The 25381-nt window shown below is 35.5% G+C and overlaps 1 protein-coding gene across 3 annotated transcripts in view; it reads right to left on the reverse strand.

Moving 5' to 3' along the window:
• Positions 1 to 374: 374 nt before the first annotated feature.
• The window catches only part of XRN1 (5'-3' exoribonuclease 1), a 34664-nt gene continuing 9657 nt past the window's right edge, over positions 375 to 25381 (reverse strand). For 2 of the 3 annotated variants that reach the window (XM_066193257.1, XM_066193258.1), the window contains 33 exons: positions 24560 to 24623; positions 23710 to 23815; positions 22971 to 23060; positions 22680 to 22836; positions 22221 to 22340; positions 21373 to 21542; positions 20457 to 20577; positions 20266 to 20364; positions 19082 to 19185; positions 18520 to 18651; positions 17097 to 17259; positions 16838 to 16951; positions 16254 to 16352; positions 15975 to 16090; positions 14998 to 15144; positions 14603 to 14692; positions 13515 to 13650; positions 12737 to 12793; positions 11938 to 12070; positions 10810 to 10879; positions 9731 to 9956; positions 8965 to 9066; positions 8176 to 8271; positions 7838 to 7952; positions 7262 to 7326; positions 6723 to 6833; positions 6231 to 6356; positions 5758 to 5914; positions 5263 to 5438; positions 4929 to 5042; positions 4725 to 4848; positions 3590 to 3741; positions 375 to 3390 (listed from right to left, as the gene is read on the reverse strand). In XM_066193257.1, coding sequence (XP_066049354.1) covers positions 3100 to 3390; positions 3590 to 3741; positions 4725 to 4848; positions 4929 to 5042; positions 5263 to 5438; positions 5758 to 5914; positions 6231 to 6356; positions 6723 to 6833; positions 7262 to 7326; positions 7838 to 7952; positions 8176 to 8271; positions 8965 to 9066; positions 9731 to 9956; positions 10810 to 10879; positions 11938 to 12070; positions 12737 to 12793; positions 13515 to 13650; positions 14603 to 14692; positions 14998 to 15144; positions 15975 to 16090; positions 16254 to 16352; positions 16838 to 16951; positions 17097 to 17259; positions 18520 to 18651; positions 19082 to 19185; positions 20266 to 20364; positions 20457 to 20577; positions 21373 to 21542; positions 22221 to 22340; positions 22680 to 22836; positions 22971 to 23060; positions 23710 to 23815; positions 24560 to 24623 — 4143 coding nt within the window. In that variant the 3' untranslated portion in view covers positions 375 to 3099. Of the gene's footprint in view, positions 3391 to 3589; positions 3742 to 4724; positions 4849 to 4928; positions 5043 to 5262; positions 5439 to 5757; positions 5915 to 6230; positions 6357 to 6722; positions 6834 to 7261; positions 7327 to 7837; positions 7953 to 8175; positions 8272 to 8964; positions 9067 to 9730; positions 9957 to 10809; positions 10880 to 11937; positions 12071 to 12736; positions 12794 to 13514; positions 13651 to 14602; positions 14693 to 14997; positions 15145 to 15974; positions 16091 to 16253; positions 16353 to 16837; positions 16952 to 17096; positions 17260 to 18519; positions 18652 to 19081; positions 19186 to 20265; positions 20365 to 20456; positions 20578 to 21372; positions 21543 to 22220; positions 22341 to 22679; positions 22837 to 22970; positions 23061 to 23709; positions 23816 to 24559; positions 24624 to 25381 lie in introns of those variants that run through there. The other variant, XM_066193259.1, reaches the window with a different exon arrangement.

Raw genomic sequence — 25381 nt, forward strand, 5'->3', positions numbered from 1 at the left:
TCTCAGCCACCAGCTGGTTCTCCACCTTGTTAACAATCACTAGGACTGAGCTTACTGGAAAATAATCTTACTGACTTTTCTATGGGGTTGTTTTTTTAAAATCTGATTGGTGACAAGGCCAAAAAAGTTTTGGAAGATCAGTATCATGTTAAATGCTTTTAATTCCGAGGTGACCAACAGCCTTTTGAAAAAAAACTTTCTATTTTGATCTCAGTTACAGTTGAAAGCCATCAAGAAACGGTCTGGAGGGCAGGTCCTGCGTCTGAGAATCACAGAAACTGAGTTTCATGAGATTTAATTCATATAGTAAACTTCTGGGTTGGAGCATACACAAGTTCCCATGTAGTATTTGGAAATAAAACAGTGAAAATAGGTAATGTTTCTTGTTTCAAGATTTAATCCAAGCAGACACAGACACAGTTTATAAAATTACTCTATTGCATTAGAGTTCTATATAGCATTTAAGTTTTATGAATGTTTTTCCTTCAGTGTAGCATATATTCATATTCCAAAATATCTTTGCACAGTCTTTGTGCAACTACATGCTAAAAATCTGCAAATGCACACTTAACACTAAACAGCACAAAAAATACATTCTGTATCCATTCATATGCAAATTTAAAACATTTCACTTGGCAGATAAACAATGAAAAGTTATTTTAAAAAAATCAGAAACTACAAAAATGCGCACATAAAAGTCTTCCCTTTTGGATTTTTAGTAAAATACTGCTCTGTATAAGATCTAATGAAAAACTCCAGTGCTTAGAAAATACTTTATATCTATGGGAAAAAGAAATGCTTAAATTTGTAACTGTGTGAGTTAAACATAATGACCTGGTTAAAATATAAAAATGAAAACAAAGGGGACAAAGATCAATGCAGATGTCACATCTACCAGGACATGTAAAACTGTAATTAACTGGGCACCAGGCAGTCACTTTCATAGAACAGAAAAACTAAAAATCAGGGACTAATACAATATGCAGCAGCTACAGAATAAAGGGTTGAATCACCTACATATACTACACATAGCAATTCCACTTGAAGAGGGAGCAAAAATCTTAGTCTGAAGTAGAATAATTAATAAAAATTGCTGTGTTCACTGGTACATATGAGTATAGCATCCTTCATAGCTTTGTTTCTCAAAAATCTGCATAAATTTGCTGTACAGACACATCAAAATTTAGTGATGCAAGAGTCTAACACAGCCCCATCTCTGTCATGGCAATTTTCAAACAGGTATTTTCTCTTATGATCAGATCATTCAGATAGATACAGTGGAGTAATTAAAGGTCACATAACCACTTCTAAAATATTGGCATGGCAGCATCATATCAGTCTTATGTTGCTAATAAGAAGAAAAAAACCAAAAAATACAACTTTCCTTTCACAGCATATGGCTCTGAACCTCTTGAGACTAGATGACTATAAAGAGAACAACAAAATCAATGTAATTTTAGACTATACGTAGACTATTCCACAAGTTTCGTGATACTAAGTAAAATAAAATTCCTTGATCTTGTTTTTACCTCTGTGATCCTTTTTACAGGGCTTGCTGCTATTCTACAAATACTGCTGAGCCAACAATTGTTTTGGAAAACTGAAAATTTAAAAAACACCGTAACACAGTAATAATGTGATTTCATACTACACCAAGAAATGAAGGCAAAAAAACCAAATGAAAATGTCTACGGACTTGCAGATCCGAAATGAAACCTGTTCAGAAGCAACAAAATGAATCACTCAAGTTTGCTTTATTTCTGGTTCCTGGGCCTTAGGGTAAAAATACTTATTTTTCTAGAACAGATGAAAAATGAAATTTAATGAATGCCAGTAAGCAGCACCAACAGAGGTTTCAAAATTTTTCTTAGACTGAAGATTTCATATTAATGTCCATAAGAACAGTACATGTGGGTTAAAAACAGTACAAGGACCTTTGAGCCTTCTTTTCTTCCTATATGAACAAAGAATCCCATAGTTCTGTCCAAAAATTCAAGTCAGCTTTTTGTCTGAATATTCTTGTGGAACCAATAGCAACATTTCCTAATAATTTAATTTCGCAACACAGAAATTCTCTCACAAAAGTAAAAAAATAAATATTAAAAGTCACTAGTAACAAAAAATAACCTACTACAGAGAAAGTTTTAGGGCACAGACTATTAGAGGAAGAAATGGACTCTAAGTAAACATAACTTTGACAGCAATCCAGCAAAATGGGGCATCTTTAAACTCTGGCCATTTTTATAGTTTAGAAAAAATCAGGATATCGCAAGCATTTAGGAGGCTATGCACACCTGTAGTAGATAACTTTGTTATTTTAGCATCAGAAAACAATTAAATTGGTAGATTAAAAAAAGTTAAATGCACTTTACCAAAGGGGTCTCTACTTTGCAAATGCTATTTTTTTATTCAATTCATCCTATAATTTAATTTCCTGGAACAGATTGTATCAGAGCAACCACTTTTTGCCACTCCAGTAGGAGACACACAATAACACCTATGTTCTGAAAGCTGTGAAGCTGTTGCCCTCTAGTACAAAACCCAGCAGTTCGTACTCAGAGTGGATTTGGCAATTTCTTTGTAGTCAGCTTTCAGTTACACTGACTCAACTCAGACAGACCTGGAGTGCCAGTATAAAAGCTGCATTTAAATGATTTTTACTTTCTGTCTTATAACACTATTTAAAATCAAGCTAGAGTACAAAATGTCATGCTAAACACTGTTAGATGCCCAACTTATTACTGTTCCACATCCCTTCCAAAAAGCACATCCAACCTGAGTTAAGGTTGCCACTGTTATTGCTGCTTACCCGATATTGTCTGTAAGCCACTGTGTAGAAACCTAGGCACAAGGGATGGCATGGCAACCCTAACTTAGTATTTCCTGGCTTTTGCTAATTTAAGTGAAAATAAAATAAAGTTTTAACATAATTTTTATGGTTTTAATGACAACCTGAAAAATCATAGCAAATAAAATGTATTTCCTTCTATATTATACTTAAAGTGGCTGGTCTTTTTAATAGAGATTTCTGATTTTTTTAAATGATAGAACATAGCAGTGGGGAAAGAGTTCAAGATAAAATACACCTAGCTACCAGATTTATTCTGAAGATTTTGGTGCGCCAAAATTGACAGCCAGTTTTCTTGGCTTTCGCTTGCTGGAAGTGTTTGGTGTTGATTTGTTATGAGGAGTACTTGGAGTAGCCACATTGTCTTGAAATGAAACAGTGGATTGAGCAGCTTGAGGAGATTTTAAAGGAGCTGAAGAACTATCTTGCTGAGTGTGGTCAGAAGACATTGGCTGTTCATTCTTTAGTGGTGCAGCTTGAGGGGAACTCTGAAACTCCTTGAGTTCAATTTTTTTCTTGCTAGCAGCCCTTTTTTTAGTTACCTTTAAATTAAATAAATATTATTTAACAGAATGCATTCTCAAAAAACTACAAATATTCCACTTTCAGAAAACATGCACACATAACAATAATTTTCTAATACTAAATAGTATTTATTCACAACGGGGGTGTTGTTGTATTCATCTTGTAGTCACATTTTTTTACAAAAATACCATATTAAGACAAACCTGCTGCTCTTACCTGCAGAGGTATAAACTGGTTGTGAGAACCAACTGGTATAGTTCCTGCAAGAGACACATTTCCTGGATAGGAGCCAGGATAATAATGCTTAGGCACTGGAGTTCCCCAGGACACTGGACCAAACATGTGAGATGATGGAGGCATCATATTAGCTATGAAAATAAGAAACTTTTAGCTCTCTTTCCTCAAAATAATAAAAAAAAAAGAGAAACAAATTCCCCAAGAGCCCAGGACTACCCCAACTACATCTATCTGCATGTTGTTTATCTTTCCAGCAAAGCCTCACATGCTTCATATTTACTTCAAAATAGCTAAGTATTTATGTATTATCAAAAGCCCCCAAACAAACAGAACTCCACCTAGATGACAGCACAATTAAGAGCACTAAAGTCATGGTATCTGCATTCCAGAGTGCACGTAATGTGGCATCTCCACATCCTCAGCTGAGTCAATTGTATTAGCAGAAAGCTGCAAGCTTAGGCCGTCATTTTGGAACACAGCAACAACAGAGAAACCCCATGAAAAGAGATTTAGCAGCTGCTGTATGAGTTTCTAGGATGCTACAACAGTGCTGACTCATTAATTCCTAGCTGTGAATGGGAACATCAGTAGAATACAAAACAACTGGGAGTCAAAAACAGCACCAGAACTTTTAGCAATTTTTGGGGCGTTACTTACCCTGCTCATGTTTGGCAGAGTATAAGAGGATTGTGGAAGTTGGGCATAGACAAATAAAAACAGTATTGCAGGGAGAAACATTAACTATATGGGATGGGGGGAAAATCCATATAAAAAAATCAAGGAAGCCATTTCTTACAAATTCTGGACTGGGACCACCCGCTTTCAAATAACTAGTTGTTTTGAAGAAAAAATAAACGGAAAAAGCACCTAGGACTGAATGGATAAATTCTTGAGGAAAAGAAACAATTAATAGAGATGATTCTTTGTACTGAATTAATCTGCACATTGATGTGAAGATGGTCATGAACTGTTTTCAAAACTGTTCAGACATATAAGTACACATATGAAGACCAAAAATGGGGCTTTCTGGAAAGCTTTCATTTTCATATAAAGAACCAGCACAATTAGAGGGCATTGTGGTATTATCTGAAATGTGCACTAGTCAAACACCTACCAGGGGGCTGTGCAAATACTGGAGGAATTGATGCAGGTGGTACAGGAACTCCTAGTGGCTGGTAATTTGGAAACACTGGGGGAGGCAGAGGTGGAGGCGAAGCAAAGTTTACTCCTATAGAACCCTATGAAGAAGGAATCAGAGGTTTACAAAGAGCTGCAGTGCACAGAGACAAAGATTTGAAGAGATTTTTTAAATCCTCACCAAGCGCTGTAAAGCAAAAAGCGCAGCTTTCTCCTTTGCTTCAGCTTCAGAATGACACTGCGGCCCGTGAACCAATAAACCATTTGACAGCTTTATGTGGCAAACTGTCATGGTCTAGAAAAATAGAGAGAAAAATTTTTGAGGGAATTTGTATTGCTAACAAAGTGTGAGACAGAAACAGAGATTTGTTTGTTTGTTTGTTTGTTTCAAAAAAAGGCAACGAAGGGAGCTAAGGTTTATTTTCAGATAGATTTCAGTGGTCAGTCCAAATATTTAATATAGAACAGTTGATAGAAAGTTGAGAACTTGTACTTTCGCAGAAAAAACATTTTACCTGTGGTGTTTTTAGGAAAGAGAAATCTGGTTGCGACATTCCAAGAAGAGAACAAACACGAGAAAGTTCAGAAACAGTAGACAGTGCAGGCTGTGGACAAGTGAAAGGATGACCTCCAGCTTCTGTCGCTGGTGTGTTCTGGGGGCCTCCAGGGCTATGCTTGTTCATATAAGCAGCTGACAAAAGGGAAAAAAAAAAAAAAAGTAGTATCACAATTATTTCCTTCACTAAAAGGATGGCACTTTGGTTATTAGCAAAAAAAAAAAAAAAAAAAAAAAAGCGCCTTATTTGATTTTTTCCCGGTATTTTCATATTGTTTAACAAAAACCAAGAGACTACATCTGAAGAGAGTTTTAGATCCAAATACAGAAGTAGAACTAAAAAAAGATGTAAATTTTATTACTGTATTTTGATAAACAGTACCCTGCTGAAACTGTGTTCTAAAATGTCACTCCAAGGTGAAGCTCTGAATTATGAGCTGATGGTTAAACATACCCATTTTTTTTGTTGGTCTGTATTGCACAGCAGCTCCATGGCAATCCTGTCTACCAGAGGGAGCAGGAACATCATTAACTTGTGATTTCACTTCATTCCTTGTTTGCAGATCTGAGCCATCTATCTTCAAAATCTCTTTGAGCATCTGTGTTCCTTTCTTTAAAAATAAAATACACCACTCAGGAAGATGCTGGCATTCAGACAGCATGACCTTCTTAACACTGATTATCATAATTGGTAACAGAATCTGGCTTTTTATTTTCCAATCAGTTTTATTTTATCAAAGCAAAGATAACAGCATCTTAGCATAAACAAAGGTGTTTGCTGATTTTCTTTCAGAATAGCTAATTAAAAAATCATTAAGACACTTTAAAAAGCAGTCTGAGGTTTCATGGAGATTCTTTAAATAGAAGCATTGATGCTAAGGTAGCAGATGCTAAACTGCAATGTAATGATTCTTGCAGTATACAGACCATAGCAAACGACTGTGGTGACAGATGTTCCTCATTTGTAGCTCTTGCTTCCTTGGAATAAGTCTGCACTTCATTTTCTTTGGAAATTTTCAAAGAAGCTAGAAGGCTTTCCAGTTCATTGTCCTTCTTAAATTAAAGAAGAAAAATGTACATCAACTAAGTGTATTTACAAGCAGATGCAAGAGGAAGGGTATATGAATTCAAGGTTCATTTTATTCTCATTCGGATTTTTCCTTTCTTAGCTTAGACAGGTCACAGCCATGTCTGTTCAGAGTGTGAACAAATATCCAGAGACTGCACCAAGTTCTGCATATTAAAATATGCAAGTATTGGCCAAGAGAGAATCGATTTAAAAACAATCAAAGTTACACAGGTTTGTTGTACTTTTTGAACATGAGTTTGCAAACAAGTAACCAGGAACAATTGGAACAAAAAGGACTGGAAACTGAAGTTACTCAGAGAGCACAAGACAGTCAGTTCCTTAGATCCTACCTTTCCACCTGTGCAGGGACCATCAACTGCAGCCTTCTGAATTAAAGGCATGTTGGGACTTCCATTCCTCTTCAAAAGTTTGACATTGTACTTATTCCCACCTGTGAAATTCTGAAATAAATTGCAGCAAGTATTATTGAACACCCTATTACTATCTCTCTATTATCTATCTCTAATTACACTCCATTACACAATGATATTAGAAATACATCTGCAAAGAGCTTTCACAAGCTAATATTCTTAAAGGACTTCAGCTTATTGAACATCTAGCATTTGTGTTTTCCCACCAGAACATAGATTTTAGAGTCTAAGAGGAACAGCAAAGTTGTTCGGTATCATCATACATTTTATGCACTTTCTCTCATATTCTGTCTATAAACCTCTAATGAAAAAAAAGGAATAATCTCCAAAATAATTTTGACTGAAAGAATCTGACTAAAGAATCAACTAAGATGCCAGTTAAAGACAAATCTGTAAAATGATAAATCACATCGGAGTAAAATAAAAGGAACAGATTTACTCAGTACAGACAAAATTACCTGCTGGTTTGACATTTTACTATGTGGTTGACTTTCGCCTCTTGTAACTTTGGAATCTTCTTTAACTACAAAAGAATGCATTTTTTTGAAATGCTCTTAAAAATTGTAACAGTCAAGACTCAAAATAATTAGTAACTCCATACAAATACACAGAATTGCATTAATTTTAATGGTTTTATCAAATGTTTAAGTCTTACTTCATAGGTCATTTGGTCCATGCTTTTCTTCTAGGATAAAATGAAATTCAGTATATCCAATCACATATCAAATTATCTACTCTACAAATGTGATCATAAGCAGATTTTCAAAGACGTGTTTGGTTTTTTAGTTAGATGGGTGGCAAGTTAACAGAACATTGAACAACTTGCCTAAAATATTCAGGATTAAGTGTGGAACAATCTAATATGCACTTCAAGGACATTTGACAGTAACAAGTGCAATGTAGTGTTTAGAAAACTGTAATAAATTATTTCCTGTCAATAGCTACAAAAAGCCAAAAAGCCCATCAGACGTTTCAATGAAGGTCAGATAAAACAAGCAGTTCCCCTGAACGAAGTTTCTAATGACAGTACTTACATTTTTTATAAGGCTCCTGTTTTCTTTGCTGACATTTAAAGCTGCCGTCATTGAAGCCTGGCTTATAAAACTGATGGCCAGTTCCCAGCTTGATTTCCTGAGGTAGAACTGCACCCTAGGGTTTCAAACATCAAAGCTTAACCAGAAAACTGGGTATTATTTACATAGCAGTGCCGTACGATTACCCCTTTCCAGAGCTATGCATACTCCATGTAATACCACTTTCATCCAGAGGATTTATTTGTAATGTGAAGTTCCCTGATACAATGAACTGATGTATAACATTAAGTACTTTCATATTTTGAATGCAGGGATCTGTTTAAAGTTTCTATACAAACCTTCTCATGCATGTTTTGTTGAACGTGATGAGACTTCCCAGAAGTCTGCAATGACTGCCATATGCTGCAGAATTCATCATCTTGCTTACTTTGTGCCTGACAAAATAAAAACACGAGACCCTTAACACACTCAGCTGTGATCAATTCAACTTTTCAACCAGCTAAGCATATACCAAGACATTCTGGAAAACGTAAGGTTCAAGTTTAACAGTCCTCAGATGAAAGATATTTTCATACTGACACTAGTACGAGTTGCAGGTAATTAATAATGAAACAAGCTGTTGTAGTGGATTGCAGTTGCAAGTTTTTGCAACTACAAGATTGCAGTTGCAATCTGCAACTGCAACTACAAGATTGCAGTTACCAAGAATCAGTATCAAACTGATATGAGTTTAGTCTGCCGATTAAGTATAATGCAATTCAGATAACATTTCAGAATGGTTTCAAAAGCATGCTTTCATACTAGGAGTATTAGATTTTATTATTCATGATTTATTTTGTAAGGCCTTGCCAACAAGGCTCAATTACTTCACTACATTACAGGTATGTTACTGCAGAACTGTAGTGCAGCTATGCAAAAAACCACTTTAATATCTAAGCAAGGATAACGCAGGATATTATATTCGCCCAAGAACTGAGAGCAGTTCTGCTCCAGTCTGTATCTGAACTAAAACATCTGATGTACTAAAACAAAGCAATTTATTAATCATGAGAAAATGACACCCACCCTGAACAGAGGGCCAAAACAGAGACATTTGGGTCCGATACTAAATTAAGCCGAACACTCACTTTATTTTTCTGATTGCCACTCAGAAATGATCCTTTCTGGGGTGAGTTAGAGTTGCCCTGATTTTCAGCCCTGAGATTGTAATGCTGTCTTCCATTCAGTTGCTAAATCATTGAGAGAGAAAAAAAAATCACAAGTGTTTCATTGTTTTACATTTTCTTTTGGAAAGTATTTTTTCTTGTATAGACTTGAAAAACATGAGACAACTGTTTTCAAACACACATAGAGCAACATGAGGTTACTAATTAAGGTGAGTTTCTTTAAGGAACTCTCTCATTAAAAAAAATAAAGTGTCATTAAACCACCAAGACACTCAATTTACTTGAAATTTTTCCTCCTTTATTGTGGTTTCAAAATAAATTATAACCAAGAAGCAAAGCTGATAGGAAAATCATGTCTTCCATTTCTAAGCATGGACAAACAGCCTATAAGGAAGCACTAACTGAATCACACCTTTAAGGAAATAATTGCATCTCTGTCCAAACACACTATTTGTTGACACCACATATGGTGTCACTGCTCCGAGCTAAGTATCTATCAGTATCTCTCAGGAAAGCAACTGGAGTTACTCAGAGCAAAACCACTGTCAATAAGGAAATTTTAGTCCTTTTCATTATTAGATTACATTCTTTCTCCAGCATAAAAATTATTCTACTTCTAATATATTTTCATAAACACTATATTTTGTTTGGACCAATGAAGATAACCATGTCAGTATTTCAGAGTCTACAGAAAAACATTTTTGTACAAATGAGAGAAAAGCCTTACTTGAGTAGGAACAAAAAGGGAGCGAGGAGAATGGTTGAGGCCTCCCAGATGCATTTTTTGTGAGCATACAGACGAGAGATCAGATGTATATGAGTTGTAGTTATTCACTGCTGGCTGAGGTTTAACTATGGCCATCAGCTTTTGGTTTCCCACTTCTGACCGACTACCATGAGACAGGTTAATTAAGGCACTTGAGGGCAGGCGATAACCTCTGGCAGGTGAGCACCTTGAGAAAAGTGAATTCCAGAGTTGTTTTATGCAGTTTACTTGTTGCCAAAAGACAATGACTCAAGTTTGAACAACAGAGGCCGAAAACTATGCAATATTGAAATCTAGTAGCATCACAGACAACCTGAAACCCACGGATCCCCTCTGCCCTCTGGCTGTCAAACAGTAATTAGCACTACTCTCAGTTTATATTGTACCTTTCAGTGCCGAGCTTAAAGAAATTTTTAAGGTGAGTGAATTGTTATAGCACAGTTCTGTAGTAAATATTTCTGCAAAAGAACCAGAAAACAATATTCTTTTATTTTTCAGAAATGAAAACTCGAGTTTCAGGTTCAGTAACAGAATTACAAATTGAAGTTAAGCAGCATTTCTGAACACTGAGTATTATCTGTGTTACAGAACATTGAACGGCTATGATTGCTGAATGCAGGTAGTAGGGAAGAATCTCTTCTAATTTCCATCATTAAAACCTTAGTTTAGGTAAGAATAGTAAAATGAAGCCTGCTGGGTATATCTCAGCACTTAAAGTTTAAGTGTTTACTTCAATACAGAGGAGCTATCACACTTCTAAAAACGAAAAGTACCTCCACCTCCCAAAGAACAGTTCAGGCTTTTAATGGTTGGAGTTTAGTGTCTAAGTATCAACTATTGAGTTTAGAGTCCCTCCTTAATTATCACTACTCAAAGAGTAACAAGAAACACAAAAGAAAAAAAACCAAACTGACCAACACTGCTAAGAAACAAAGTTTTAAGAAGAGGCAGCATTAAAAATACTCAACCAAACCAAAGCCAACTATTTCATGCCATCTATACCAATAGCATGAAATGACTCTGAACTCCCCCACACAAACCTTATAGTGAGGCCTCCAAGGAATTCTTCATCAAACAAAACTTCAAAGAGCACATCTGTTTCTCTAGTAGCTATAGAAAACAAAGCAAAACATCATCCTATACAGTTACTTCCACCTATATTATATAAATATCTATCTATACTAGTTATACAATAAATAATGAAAAGACAAAAAATCAACAATAGATCCCCAAATAATTTCTGAGTTATTTCATTAACAGGAATTTCAAAATCCTTCTCAAGGTCTCACATATGTCTGCCCTTCAGTTATGTACCATGCATTACACCTTACCAATGTGCATTAACAGAACTGCAGTTTACAGCAGTATGTCACAGCTGTCAGAAACTGGCAGAAAAGAGATGCAAGCCACTTCTACATTCATGCAGTCAGAAATGGACAGCTACTGCCATAATGATAGACTAAAACAGCTTTAAAATTATATTAGTATCTAAGAATGATGGAGAAAAGAATATATTTTTTAATATATTCAAAATGCTGTTAGATGCAAACTGAATGAGAAAGTCACTACTGAAATGGCAGGTAAGAAACCATTTGTAATACTTGATCTCAAACTGCTACACTCTATGGGGCTCAATAAATCCTTCTTGATATAGATTTATGGTTAGTCTTGTCAAACAAGGTATAAATCCATGCCAATTAATGGAAATTGAATATTACAGAATAAAAATACAAATTCAAAGTAAAACTATTTAAGACAAATCATACTTGATCAAACTTTATGTTCAATATAAGCATTAGGGCTAATACTTGGTTTTATGACTACTTCACTTATCTTTGCCCATATTTTCCCGTAACTACATTTTGTTCCTTTTCTGATCTGCCTTCTTCATATTAAGAAGAAATGAAGAGTAATTTCTAATTCATATAGGAAGGAACATAGAGTAAGTAATTTCTTTTTCAAATAACAGCTGTGTAATACATGAAATTAAAATAGAAGACTTAAAGGTTTGTTTCAAAACAGTAAATATGTCATTAACAGCTTCAAGTTGCATATGCTTCATAGTGAGAAATATGTGCATTTACAACCATTACACAAAACACTATCCTGAATCCTTTCACGTTACTAGCTGAGCTGTTATATAGCTATAATCATGAAGAAAATATTACCTCCTTTAATTCCAATAATGGTGCCTCGTAGACCAACAGGAACAGAAAAGTTCTCTCTGACATTGACAACACGGTCAAACAACCTGTACTCTGCATCTCGATCTGGAACAACCCCCTTCTGCTGCTCTAATGGCTGACAATAACCAAAAGACTAAGTTAATGAATGAAAAACAATAAAGATTACAATAAATTGCATTTATAACAGTACCTGAGATGCACTATAAATTAAACTTTCTGGGGAAAAAAACCCACAGGAAGTCCCCCCCAAAAAATAAAACCTTCCCTCTCCAGAAAGCAAACTTTCTTTTTTTCCCCTTGCAACTCTCACTCAGTGCTTCTGCCTGAAAATGCATTGTACACTAGTTGATCAAGAGAATCAATTCAGACAGAACCAAAACATCATGTGTAACCTGCCTATATCAGTAAAATGGGCAAGATGAGCAGTTGGTCCTATGCGAAGAACTGAATAAAAAGTGAGACATGGGAAAAGAGACAGCAGAAAGCACATTTTATTTTGCTTTTTTTATAGAGCCAGTAAGAACTGTAGAAGCATAAAGGACAGAAGGTAGAAAAAAACTGAGTCAGTGCCTGACAAGAGAGAGTTTGTAGTTAGAAGAAATTCTCTCTCCTTGTGGAGACAGATAACTGTTTTCAAAATTATTTTCTTGAAGACATAATAAAATCTTTCCTTTCATCAATACTGTCATAAAATTCCATTCCCCTAAAGTTGGCAAGCTTAGGTAAAATAAATATGATCTGGACAACTTAACCCCTCCCCTGACCCATTCACATCACTTACTCTGTACAGCAAATGGGGTTTCACAGTTACTCGCACCTTCTTGTTGCTCTTCCTCTGCTATAGGAAAGGAACAGAAAGTCTTAACAAACGACTGTAGGAACAAGAACAGCAATAGGTAAAACAAAACTCCTGAAAAGATCATGCAGAATTCTTTAGTTTCTTTTAGATAATGGTATAGAGCTTTAATGAAGTTGTTAGAGTAAGTCTAGTTCTTAAAGCATGATGGATTTCATATCAAACCATTAGGTGTCTAATTCTAGATTTCACACCAATTTTCTATGATGTCCTTGCAAGTTATTTCAAAAAAATCAGCCAAAAAATCATTTAGCTTTGTCCTTAGCTTTTACTTTAGTAATTTCCTTGGCCAGTTTTTTCACCTGAGGCCTTCAGAAAATAACTTTCTAATCTTCTGCAGAACAAAGAGAAACTGCAAGGGAAGAAAAGCTGGGATTGCATATAAAAAGAGCACTTTAGTATTTTTCAATATATACTGACACCTGTTCCTTTAGAAAACCACCAAAAGGCACAGCTCAGAGTATGTCCCACTGCTTATAAATCACCCCCAAAAGAGTGAATCCCTTGCAAAGATTAATAATGAGCTCTTCTGAATTTCTGGGATAATTCATATTACAAATCCAGATTTTACATTATATTCTGTATTCTTTTTCTTTGGAATGGCAAATAATCTTCAATTGTCTTATTTAAATTCGAGAACTGCAAAAATAATAAGCACTGCTTTTTGGTTCACCCCTGCTCACAATGACACCAAGATGCATACCTTGCATTTCTCTATTTCTTCTTCAATTTTCTCAACAATGGCTGCATCCAAAATTTGCAAGTCACAAGACGAGCGAGACAAAGCGGACACAGGATGTGCTTTTAACCAGGCAACAATTTCTTGCACTTTCTCAGCTCTGAATAAAAAATGGCATGAATGAAAGGTTTTAGCTGCATAAACCAGTCATTTTACCATGTTCCCTATTTTAATCAGTCAAGTATTATCATACAAGCACACTGATTGTATATATTCATAAAGTAATGGAATCTAAAGGTTCTGTATGACTTAAGAAAAGTCAGAATTACACAATACTCTTTCAAAACCATAACCTAAAGTTTTGTTTCAGGAAAAAAAAAATTATTAAGTTGATTAAAAGTATTCAGCAAATGAAATTTGCATCCAACCAACAAGCTGTCCAGATGTGATTACTGGTTCTGTGACCAGCTGTTTCTCACAACACAGGAAGAAAGAACTTCACAGGGGAAGACCCTCTGGTAAAATGGCAAAAAAAAATCTGAGATTCTTCTTTAAGAAGAGTCCCACACTGGTGTATCACCAGTTAAGAGACCTGCAGATTTACTGATTGAAGCCCATGGATTGGGTTTATGAACTAAAGCAGTTTCAAGTTACCGTACTGTGTCTGGAATCAAGGTTGCTACTTTTTCCCATGTAAATGTATACCAAAAATGTGCAAAATACTTCCAACTCTGTAGGACTTACTTTTCAAATTCCAAGTGATTCTAGACAATTACCACAATTACTGGTTATTTTTAAAAAAATTATTTATAACTAGTCATATCTATGCTTACTGAAGGTTATTTTAAAGGCAAGAATTATGAAACAGCCACTGAAATTGATATTTCTCATTTACTGGACTTGAAGTTGAAGTTAGGCAGAAACTTGGACTCCACAACTGAAAAGTACAGCATTCAAATAATGTTTTCAGCCATCACTGAACAACCAGGCTGCTGGAGGAACAGCAAGGTTTCAATTACACAGCAGCCACTTCAAAATCATTAACAATTTCTTAATTGTCAGTCTTTATTCTCCTCATTGTAGTAAAGAGATAAGGACCATGGATGGCTTACCCGTTCTCATCCTCTCCAGGCCAAATGTCATCTTCATAGCAGATATCTTCCTGGCTGTTCTTGGCTACATAATTAAATAGTTCAGGCACCCTAAAAATCCCCAAATATATGGAAGATAACTTCAGTTTCACATCAGCACAGACCACAAAAAAGACCCATCAAAATCAAGTCTGGCGAGCTTCAAAAGTTGCGAAGCCTACTTTTTTTACTTAATTTAGTATCACACTGCTAATTTTTCAAGGCAAGCTCCTAACAAAATTACTCTATCCCAAAATAGAACATTGCAATAAAAGAAACTAACTCAAAATTCTTAGAAGATCTGTGACCAGAGGACAAATTCCAACAATTGATACAAAGATGGGTAATTTGGATGAAGCTCATATCCAATAATTTACCTTTCTAAATACTCAGCAAGTAATTGTTCTACTGCAGAAGAATACATCCATTCGTTTCCAACTTTCTTAGTATAGCCAGGAACTTCTTCATTTTTCTTATTGAACTTCAGGTTTAGCCCCACATTTGCTTTGTGATCACCATGAGGACTGGAAAAAAGAAAAAGTTCATTAGCTTACAATGATATGTGTATGTGTTTACGTACATTAAAAAAACCCCTCCTAAACATACACTCTTGACCTTAAACCACAGAAAAAATTAAATCCATTGTATTGTTTACTTGTTAACATTGTGTCAGTTGTAAATGTCACAGGCCAAAAGCTGTGCTATGGTGGCTGTCCACCTGTGTGCCTACACTTCACTTTAAAGGAGGGTAGGAAATATTTTACGTTTCTTCCTTAATTGAGATCTAATCAACCACAATCAGCCTGGCATATAGCAAGGTGCAGAAGGATGCCTTTGAACAATCCATCAAGAAGAACTGTACGCATCAGATCACAATGAGATGCTCAGGTATCGACCATATCTTTTGAGAGGAACCAAATTTTGATATTCACAGGATTACATGGATTGCCTTCCTTAGGGATTTTAAGCAGTTTTAACTAGTTCTGAAAAGAAGCTACAGGTACAATTAGTCTCCCTTTATAGTAGGAGTAATAAGTACAATGAAATTAAATCCTGATTCCACTTTTTTATTCTCAGTACGGTAAACAGCTAACCAGGAAAGTCAGTTTTATATCTGTCTACAATATGAAAGCAAACAGAACTGTCCAGTCAACAAAAATTTAAAACATGCTTCTGATAGAAAAAAAGTACTGCACATCAACTTCGTTTACAGCAGACATACTTCAAAGAAAGCCTCAAATCACAAAAGAGTGTACCCTTGATAAAAACAGCACTTAAACACAGCAAAAAATCTGCAGAGCTATAGCAGAATTTAGAAGCTTCTCTGCAGTCAAAATTCACAGAGAGAACTTACTTCTTCTTTGATCCTCTTCCAATAAAGATACTCCCTGTAAATCTGGAGACAAGATATCCACTTACTCCAAGACGGCTGGCCAAAATATATGCAGGATTGTATTTCACAGAATATTTCTTTAAAACAAACAAACAAAACATATTGGCAATGCCCAAAGGATAAGGATTTTTATACAAAGGGCAAATGAATGATATGGAAACATCCCTTAAAGATATTTACCATGGCAAAATCTATTTGATACATTGTTAAAGCTTTTACTAGAAAAGCAGAAGCACTCACATGCTGGTTCTGTATTAAAGTTTCAAGCTGGGGTTCACATGGAATATTAAAAACTACCCGGATTCTACCTTCTGGGATCACATCATGGGAATCCTGAACCTTGGAGAGAAACACAATAGGTTAAAAATATTAAAAGTGCTACTTAAAACCAGCAGCCTTTGGATCACAGACCTCATGATCTACTTCATCAACAATTCTGCTGCAGTAGGCACAGAGATGTTTTGGGATTCATCACCTTGCCTTGACCTGTACCTTGCTTCCTCATAGAGCCAATCAGTCAGCATTAAATGAGAGGAAGTCATGACTGAAAGTAACACAAATGGGAACTTTATGTATTATCCCAAAGAACTAATAAAAAAAAAAATCCTGCATTCAAGATCTGCTTTTTCCTCTTACATAAGCAACAAGGACAGGGAAAACCGAAGATCTCTCTTTCTCAGACTAAACCACCAGAGAATCCTAGATTAAAAATTTTAGCTAGCAAATGGCCACTACTGTCACACAACATCTTAGATTATTTTAGGTTTGCAAAAAAAAAAAAAAAAAAAACTGCAGGGAGAAATGATGAAATTAGTGGAACTAACTTCTCCCATGCAGCCGTAGTAAGGAGATCCAAGCATGAAGGCCGTACTTCCAGGAGGAAACAAATCATCCAGAGTTTTGATGTTTGAAAAACGAGAGTCAAAGGCTTTGATATCCTACATGAAAAAGACAACAGTGATAATCTTAAATATCATTCAGTTCTAGTAGAATAATTAAGAAGTTTATATAAATAGACACTTAGTTTAAAACATAGTCTGAGTCTGAAATAATTCAGAGGAGATACTGAACTTGTATATTTACCTTGACAACAGTTTGGTAAACAAAAGGAAGAACTTGTTTAGACCACTGCTTCTCCAAATAAACTTCTCCATTTTGTTTTAGTTGATATCTATTACCAGTGAGTAACTGTGCATAAACAACTACTGATGTTTCATGGATAATTATTCCTTTCCTTCTCTGGTACCTGAACACAAAGCAGAACATTTAGCTTGATTACAATGAACAGAACTGAACCAAAAGGTTAGAATTAATTTACTGAAGTAAAATAAAGTAAAATAAAGTAAAATAAACTCCTTAAATAAGGATTCTAATAGTTTTCTTCTTATTTTACAAAAAATACCTAGAATAAATGGCTTAACCAACTGCTTACCCACTGTTGCAGAGCAATCACTACAGAGTTCAGAGTATTAATTTAAGCACATTTAATCTTTACAGTGGAAGGGTTAGGGGTAATTAAATCAGTTAACTCAAATGACTGATAATGATTTGCCAAAGTGGTGCCAAACTGATTTTTGCCTTTTTGCTTTTATATATTCTCTATATTCTTTATATAAACATTTGTAGCTCTGTAGCCTATCACAGGACTTGTAGCTAGCATTTTACCTACTCTGTTAGACACAAAGACAAAATAAATTCCCCAGCAGCTCCAAGCTGGAGGTCCAAGATTAGATTCTCTGGGAAGCCAAGGCTGAAACCAGCTCTCCAAGACACATTTTCATAAACGAAGTTTAGTCCCTGTCTAAGGGAGGTGGGGGGGAATTCAGAAAGGGTTGAACTGAGGAGAAATTACCTTATCACTTATGTCTCTAACTGGGGACTCTTGTCAGTTATGCTAATTTGCTATACACATAAGAATTGTTTGTGCTTTATGTTATGGGTGCATCGTCAGGTGCTTTCCATCTAGTGTGCTGTGCACCTAAGGATCCTTAGAAAGACAACTCCTTTTCATCACATAAAAAGGGTATGTGATGTGTCTGGCTTGTGACTTAATGATCAGCAAAAAGGCATCAAAACTACTGTAACTCGTTTATAGTCTACTGAGCACCCACTCTTCACAAGAGCAAGAGCTGTATTCAAATTTAACAAAGCTAAGCTACTTGAGTTGCAAGTTGATTCTGCATTACGTCATCCCACATACTTTCTACAACTGAAGATTGCTAACACCAGAACAAAAAATTGAGAGAGAATAAACACTGAAATTCATTCACTTGAGAGTTCTTTTGTAACAGCATCTAACTTTAGTTACCTCAGAACTGACTCCATATATTCTGAAATCTCAATATAAGCTCTTTTATGTTGTTGTTTTAAATTTAAGCAGACTTGATTAACCTTTATCATCAAGTATGCAGCAGCTCTTCTGTGCTACTTAGGTCTGTAACACAGGAACAAAACACAGCCAAGACATAAAATGCAAAGCTACACTTTAATTTTTGAAGTTACTTACTGCTCTGAAATGCCTTGAACTTCTTTTACCCACATGCTTTGCTCCTTATCTCCAACATAAGCCACTTTAGTTGGGGGTACTGCATTTCCCATGTAAAGCTTCTGTGTGCCATGTGGTTCTTCCAAATAAAACCTTGAGAATATTATGATAGGTAGGAAATTTAACCAAATAAGATTAACACGCACATAACCAATTGCAAGCAAAACTCAAAATAGTTAGAAATGTTTTTAATAAAATATACCAGTACATGTGCTATTTATAAAGGAGGATTGGATAGAAATGTTCATTGTGTGGATTTCTGTGCATGCATTTTCCCCTCAAAACCAAGAAGGAGCTCTCCCAAGCTTCTATATCTATAACAAAACAGTGAAAGACTAGACTGCTACAGAGGCAACCAAACCTCAGAAAAATGTTAAACACTCTTCACCAAGCAGCCTTTGTTACCGCTGGACTAATTTGTTGTTAGTTTTACAATAAAATCAAAATTTCTGTGCAGTCCAAGAAACTTAGTTTGAAAAAAACCAGTAAGACAACAAAGAACTATGTATTAGATAACTCTTACTTCGTTTCTCCATCTGACACTGCAACAACTCTGGCTTCTTCAAGATGGGGCCAGTTAACAAAAACTCGCTTTCCAAGTACTGAACTGGCAGCATTTTCTACCATCTGAAAAAAACCCAGAAGTTTTATTACTAATTGTTTAACATATTAATTTTTTTGTTACAGTATTTTCTTGCTGTTTTTGCAATAAAAACTACAGAAGTTATATAATGGATTTTCTTGCAGAATATAAAACTTGTTTTATTTTCCTAAAATATATTTGACACAGATTACATAATACCTGATTAAAGATGTGGCTCTTAAAATGTTGCATGTGTTACCTGGAAGACCTGGGATAACTTGTATGTCTCATATACGTTTTCTAAGCACTTCTTTTGTTAAATCACATAGAACTGTTGGTGTCTCTGGGACACAATAAACAAAATGACAATTGGAGATTACCGAAGTATTTTGTATGATATATTTTACTTATTTATCCCATTGAAAAAAAGGAACAACATTAATGTCCACAACTTGCCAGCATCTGTAAATTCAGTCTCAGATTATGTTCTTTTTTTCTAAGTCTCTGCTGCTTTTTAATATATTAATTGGATTTTTCTTCCCATGCATCTTGAATATGCACTCTCCCTATCTCTCTACTGTAAAATCATATCATATTACATGGTTTTCCTCCTCTCTCCTTTATTTTATTTATTTCTGAAATTTCTTCTTTTCTGCACCTGTCGTTTGCTACTTTGACTCTTTCCTTTAATTCCTCCATCAAACAGCCTCATTAGAGTGGAAGGTGTTAAGTCCGCTTCCTTGATTAAAAGGAAACACTTTTTCTTTTGAAATGGTCATCCCTTCAGTAACACTAAAGACAAACAACTCTGGTCTGGAGACTGCTCCCTTGCATTTATACCATTCATTAGCCACCTGCTCCTTACCCAAGAACATCTAAATGCTACCACAGAGAACGGCCAGAAACTCAGCTAAGGAGACTGATATTTCATATTGTGAAGTCTGGAAAAATTTTAACCTTTTAGCAGATACCCAAAATTCTAAACTGTTTCCCACACAAATGTAGCATTTTAACACCTCAAATCTGACTTTAACAAATTCAGACTTCTTAACAAGTCTTTTGTCCAGCTGTGGGGCATTTTTTTTGGTTAGGTTTTGGTCTTTTGTGAGGAACTGAATGCTTACCTGGTCTTTTGAGTTCTCATCAACTATGATTTCTAACATCATGTTCTCTCCATGGCTGCTTTGCTGAAACACTTGTACACCACTTTTTTTAAGATAGAACTGGGTAAAAACAAAACAGCACGTGAAACTTGAGCTCCTACATAGTTATCTATTAAATACATTTGAAATGTTGGAAGAGAAAAATAGTTTACCTTATGTTTAATGTGCTTTAAAGTAGGAAATCCACAAAAATATAATGCATTCTTGTTAATTTTAGTTATCTTATTGTGGGTTATTTCTACATGCCAAGCATCCAAAGGTATTGTTTTATACCTAAAAAAGAAGTTGCACAGAATTTGCTCATGCAGATTGACCATCAGCTCTAGAAAAATTCATTACTTGTTCACTCATTAATGAACAAACCCTTTGCTTTCCAGCAACGAATTTACGGCACGTGGAATATAAAGAAAGGGAAAAGCCCCTATGCTATTTCTGCAAAGAGACTATTCACTAGGAAAAAGATAAAACTTTAGGATATATGCCAAACTCACTATTTTAAATAATTGCAATTATCAAATTCTAACTAGCAATGGTTCCATACAGTATCATTCATCTTCACAACTGTCCATTCTTCACCAACTGTAACCCAGCAACTGGCATTCCTCCTCTACTCTTAAGTTTGACTACTGTTAAGCTTATGTTTCCATTTCATCTTCAGTCTGTGTGAAATAAAGCCGGCTAATTTCAGTGAGAAGGTGAAAAACAAATTCGTGTTTAATTCTCTGCAGTGGATCCAAATGCTTGCATTTTTAAAAAAACATTCTGGATTTAGCATGCCAGTAAATGATCACTATTTATCAGGTATTTGTACCAGTCTTTCATTCTCTGTCATACAGAGTTTAGTAATTCTCTCGATTGTTCTTGATGACTTAACATTGGTCATCTGTTTTACAAAGTAACATCTGAAGGGACAAATACTTTTACTGTGCCATCCAAAGCAGGCAACATCTATTTCAGTGTTTTTCATTTCTCAGTTTACATACTGGCATACGCAAGGCTTGGTTAAAATGTTAGGAAAAGTCCTCCTACTGCTTTTAACCTGCTCTAAAACAGTTACACCAGCATTACCTCGTGTGACATCGTTCTATTGCAGGGAATTTCTCTGGCCATGGTGACAGGTACTGGAACTCAGCATCTTTGTCATACCAGTACATTAAGCAAGCACTGTGAGTGTTTCTTCGTTTCTCCTCTTCTTTTAGGCCCTTATTACAGGATTCCATGGCCTGCAGCAGTCGTTTCTAAATTTTAGAGGAATTAGCACGTGTGAAACTGGCAACAAAAATTAGCATGGAAAAAACTACACTGGGAAAGTAACCTGAGAAATCCAGAGACCCAATGTGCTCATTGCCCAGCTGCAGCCTCACTCTCTCATGTCCCTGATAAAAATGTTCTCTGAACAATTACCATGGAATGGCTTTGGAAAATAATCACCTTTCTGCAAGCCTGTTTCCAAAGGGTAGCCTTGTCTAGCACTGTTATCCGATATGCAAAAGTAAAGCACTATTCTATTGCTCTTCATTAGTGCTTTCCTCACGTGAAGAGATTTCCTGTAAAAATATTTTCTTTTTTTAAAGTGTTTATTTTATTTACAGAGGTTCTCTGTTTTTATATGTACATAAGAACAGAATATTCTTCTCAAAGAAACTGAAACAAAATATCTGAATAGCTGATTAAAACATGAACACCACCAAGTCCACAGCCCTTACTTAGGACTTCTGCCACCTGAAACTAGCTTTGCTTTGTGGTAACTTAATCTAAACTTACTTCCCAAGTAGAAACATTTATATTTTTCTGTGGTCTTATCAAGTGTTAATTTAACCTTCCACTTCATTGCATGTCTAACTGTTGATTAATCAAGAAATCTAGCAGTCTTGTTACGCAGCTTTTATGGACAGCACATGCTGGAAAGAACTTACCTCATCAATGAACGGGATTAATACTACAGCTTCCCATTCCTGCTGTTTACCATTTAGGTCAGTTTTAAAATCAGGTGGATAATATTCTATAATAGGAGAGTCTTGACTAGTCATCAAATGCTAGGAAAATACAATAGAGATGATATCAAAGGCAGTTTAGCACTAACTGTAAGAAGACACAACGGAAGACTGCTGTACAGGAATGAAATCCAGTGCTGTACAGGAATGAAACACTTAACTGTCCTAGCTGGAAATTGCTTAGCAAATGTAAAATTTTGTATTTATTACTAACTTTACAATGCACTACATATAGTAACAAGTAGAATATTTAACCATATACCTAAAATGTACAGATAGAATATAATTAACATGCAAAACCACCAAGACTAGAGTAAAATAAAATAAAGTGGACAACGAGTAAGCAGTAGATAGATAATGCAATTTAATTCTGTACCTTACCTGGTAACATTTAGGCAGCAGATCTTTGCTAGCTGCTGGAAGTACCGCAAGAAGCTGTTCAAATGGCATGAAAGGTTTTCCAAGTTCAAATTTGATTTTGAGTTCACTGATGTTGTGAATATCTGACAGGTAAGGTGCATAATGATAAGGGTAATACCTGCAGGTTAAAAAACTCCCTAAGTTATTTGACTTCATTAGAGCACAACGGTGTTCACAGACCATTAAATGTTTCCAGCATACAAGATGAAACATCACTCTTTCAGCACTTTCTCATTCACTGTTTTTTCTTACCAGCTCCATGACTGAACTCCATGGTAGTAATAATGCAAAATCCATTGTATTGCCTGGACATAACATTCAGCTTGATCAGCCAAGAAGGCACTTAAAAGAAAAAGGGAAGATACTTATTAGTTTTCTCATTTTCACTGGTTTATAAAAACTACTTAGCACCTTAGCACATAGGGATGAAGATAGAAAATTGTGGGAATCTAATAATACCATGATTTTCTAGATTTATTTCCTCTCTGGTCCTCAATACTTATTACAGAAAACTTGATTTTCAGCTCTTGTTGCTTTAGGCAAAATCATCACCACTGCAGTACTCTGCCATGTGTTCACCACTTTTGACAAGGGGGGAATATTCTGTCTTTTATTAGAATCACAAAATGCTGGGGGTTGGAAGGGACTTACAGATCATTTTGTTCCAACGCCCCGCCATGGGCACAGACACCCATAGACCAGTCTGCTCAAAGTCCCGTCCAACCTGGCCTTGAACACTTTCAGGGATGGGACGTCCACAACGCCTCGAGGCAACCTGCTCCAGTGCCTCACCACCCTCACAGTAAAGAATTTCTTCCTTATTATCTAACCTAAACCCACTCCTTTCAGTTTGAAGCCATTATGCCTTGTCCTGTCACTACACCCTCTTGAAAACAGGCTCTAACACATATTTACAAATGTATGTCTCTAGTAAATATCTACAAAGACTTGTCTTCAGCATTTAGGAATAAAAAAGGAAGTATATACTTACTCAGACACTACTTCTACACCCATTTTAGTCATGTAGTAAGTTCTTTTGTATTGCCTAAACTCAGTTTCAAACAGATCATCATCTTCTGGTTCATCTTCCAATGTGGCTGGAAAACCAGTCATGAAAAAAAGGATTAACATTCACTTCTCGACTACAGTAAGGTTTGAAAACATTCACTTCTGACATAATGCCTTAACTTTATTCTTCAATTCGAAGTACAGGTGCTCACACCTTCCTTGCACTGAAAGTAACATGAAACAATCAAACAAAATCTTTACCCAGAGAAATTCTGGAATTTTTAAGACAGGTAACCCATTTTTTAGCTCAATTATAAGAACAGAGAAGATAATATAAGCCATCAGAATATATCCGAGAAAAGATTAAAATGAATTTTAAAATTTAATTATGTTCAGCAACATCATCTAATACCCTGTAGTAATATTCATAGATTTTTGACAATTAATTTCAAAACATGAGCAAAAACCATTTCCTACAAGCGGAATGAATTTAAAAACAACCACAATCAAAAACCCTAAAACCACACAAAAATCTGTTCCCCTGTCCCCCCACCTAAGAAAATACCTATGCATACAATTATCAAAAGCATATTATTGTTGAAGGTTTGTTCATTAATTCCTTTAACTCATCATGGGAATAAAGGGCAAGGAAAAAGCACCTCTAAAGCTTTAGCCCCACTCTCTCTCACCAGAGCAGTTCCACTTCCCAACAGCTGACTACGTAGGTCTTGCATTCAGATTAAGCTCATCTCTGACATGCAATTCTTACAGCTCTTTGAAATTAACACACACATTTTTTGTTATATGTGTATGGAAAAATTCTTCCCACTTACTTTTAGGGGTTACTTCACCTTCATTTTTTTCTAAAGCAGCCAAAGATATAGAATTTTCCTGAGCCTATTAAATTAAGATTTGAGATAATGTAAAAATACAGGTTAGTATGCACAAACCCCATTCAAAACTTGCAACTCAAAATGCTTCAATCAAAATGTATAAATATTATTTATTATAAACCCCATTTCCTTCTCTTAAAATTGCTTCAAGGAAATTATTTAAGCTGACAAAAAGGACAGATCAGACAAAAGGAACAGTCTCAAACATTAACTACTTCTAAAAAAACACCCCAATATTTGTGTCAAAAATGCTACCAAAACTGCTCTATACACAAAGAACAGGATAACAGTATACAAAGACAGATTAAATGCAACAGAATTTTCTCCTGCTACTCTCCACCCTGCTGAAGCATACAGTGAAGGGCAGTCAGTGGAAGTAGTGGTGGGGAACTTGACACTGGGGCAGAGACAAGATATTGCTATGTAGCAGTACACATGTATATACAAGGTGCTGTTCCTTAGTAATTGGTTTTATGTAGAACTGCAAGTTTAATACTAATCTGAGATAGCTCACCAATGAAACTGCCCTGTTTATCATCCAGTAGTTAGCCAATACCAAAACATACATGAATGTTCTATCAGTGTATCTGAAACATCAGGAACTTCCATCAGACTGTGCATTAAAAATTAAGATTATGAAGCATAGCAGGTTTGGTCAAAACTCACACAAAGTTAGGTTCTGCTGCTTTTGAAGATCAGCAAAGCACTAAATACAGATTTACGAGACTTTAGAGATCAGGAGCACCTGCCCCTGACTGAACC

Source organism: Chamaea fasciata, unplaced genomic scaffold, assembly GCF_029207755.1.
Source record: "Chamaea fasciata isolate MVZ Bird 193981 ecotype frontalis unplaced genomic scaffold, bChaFas1.0.hap1 SCAF_11, whole genome shotgun sequence".
Taxonomy (NCBI): domain Eukaryota; kingdom Metazoa; phylum Chordata; class Aves; order Passeriformes; family Sylviidae; genus Chamaea; species Chamaea fasciata.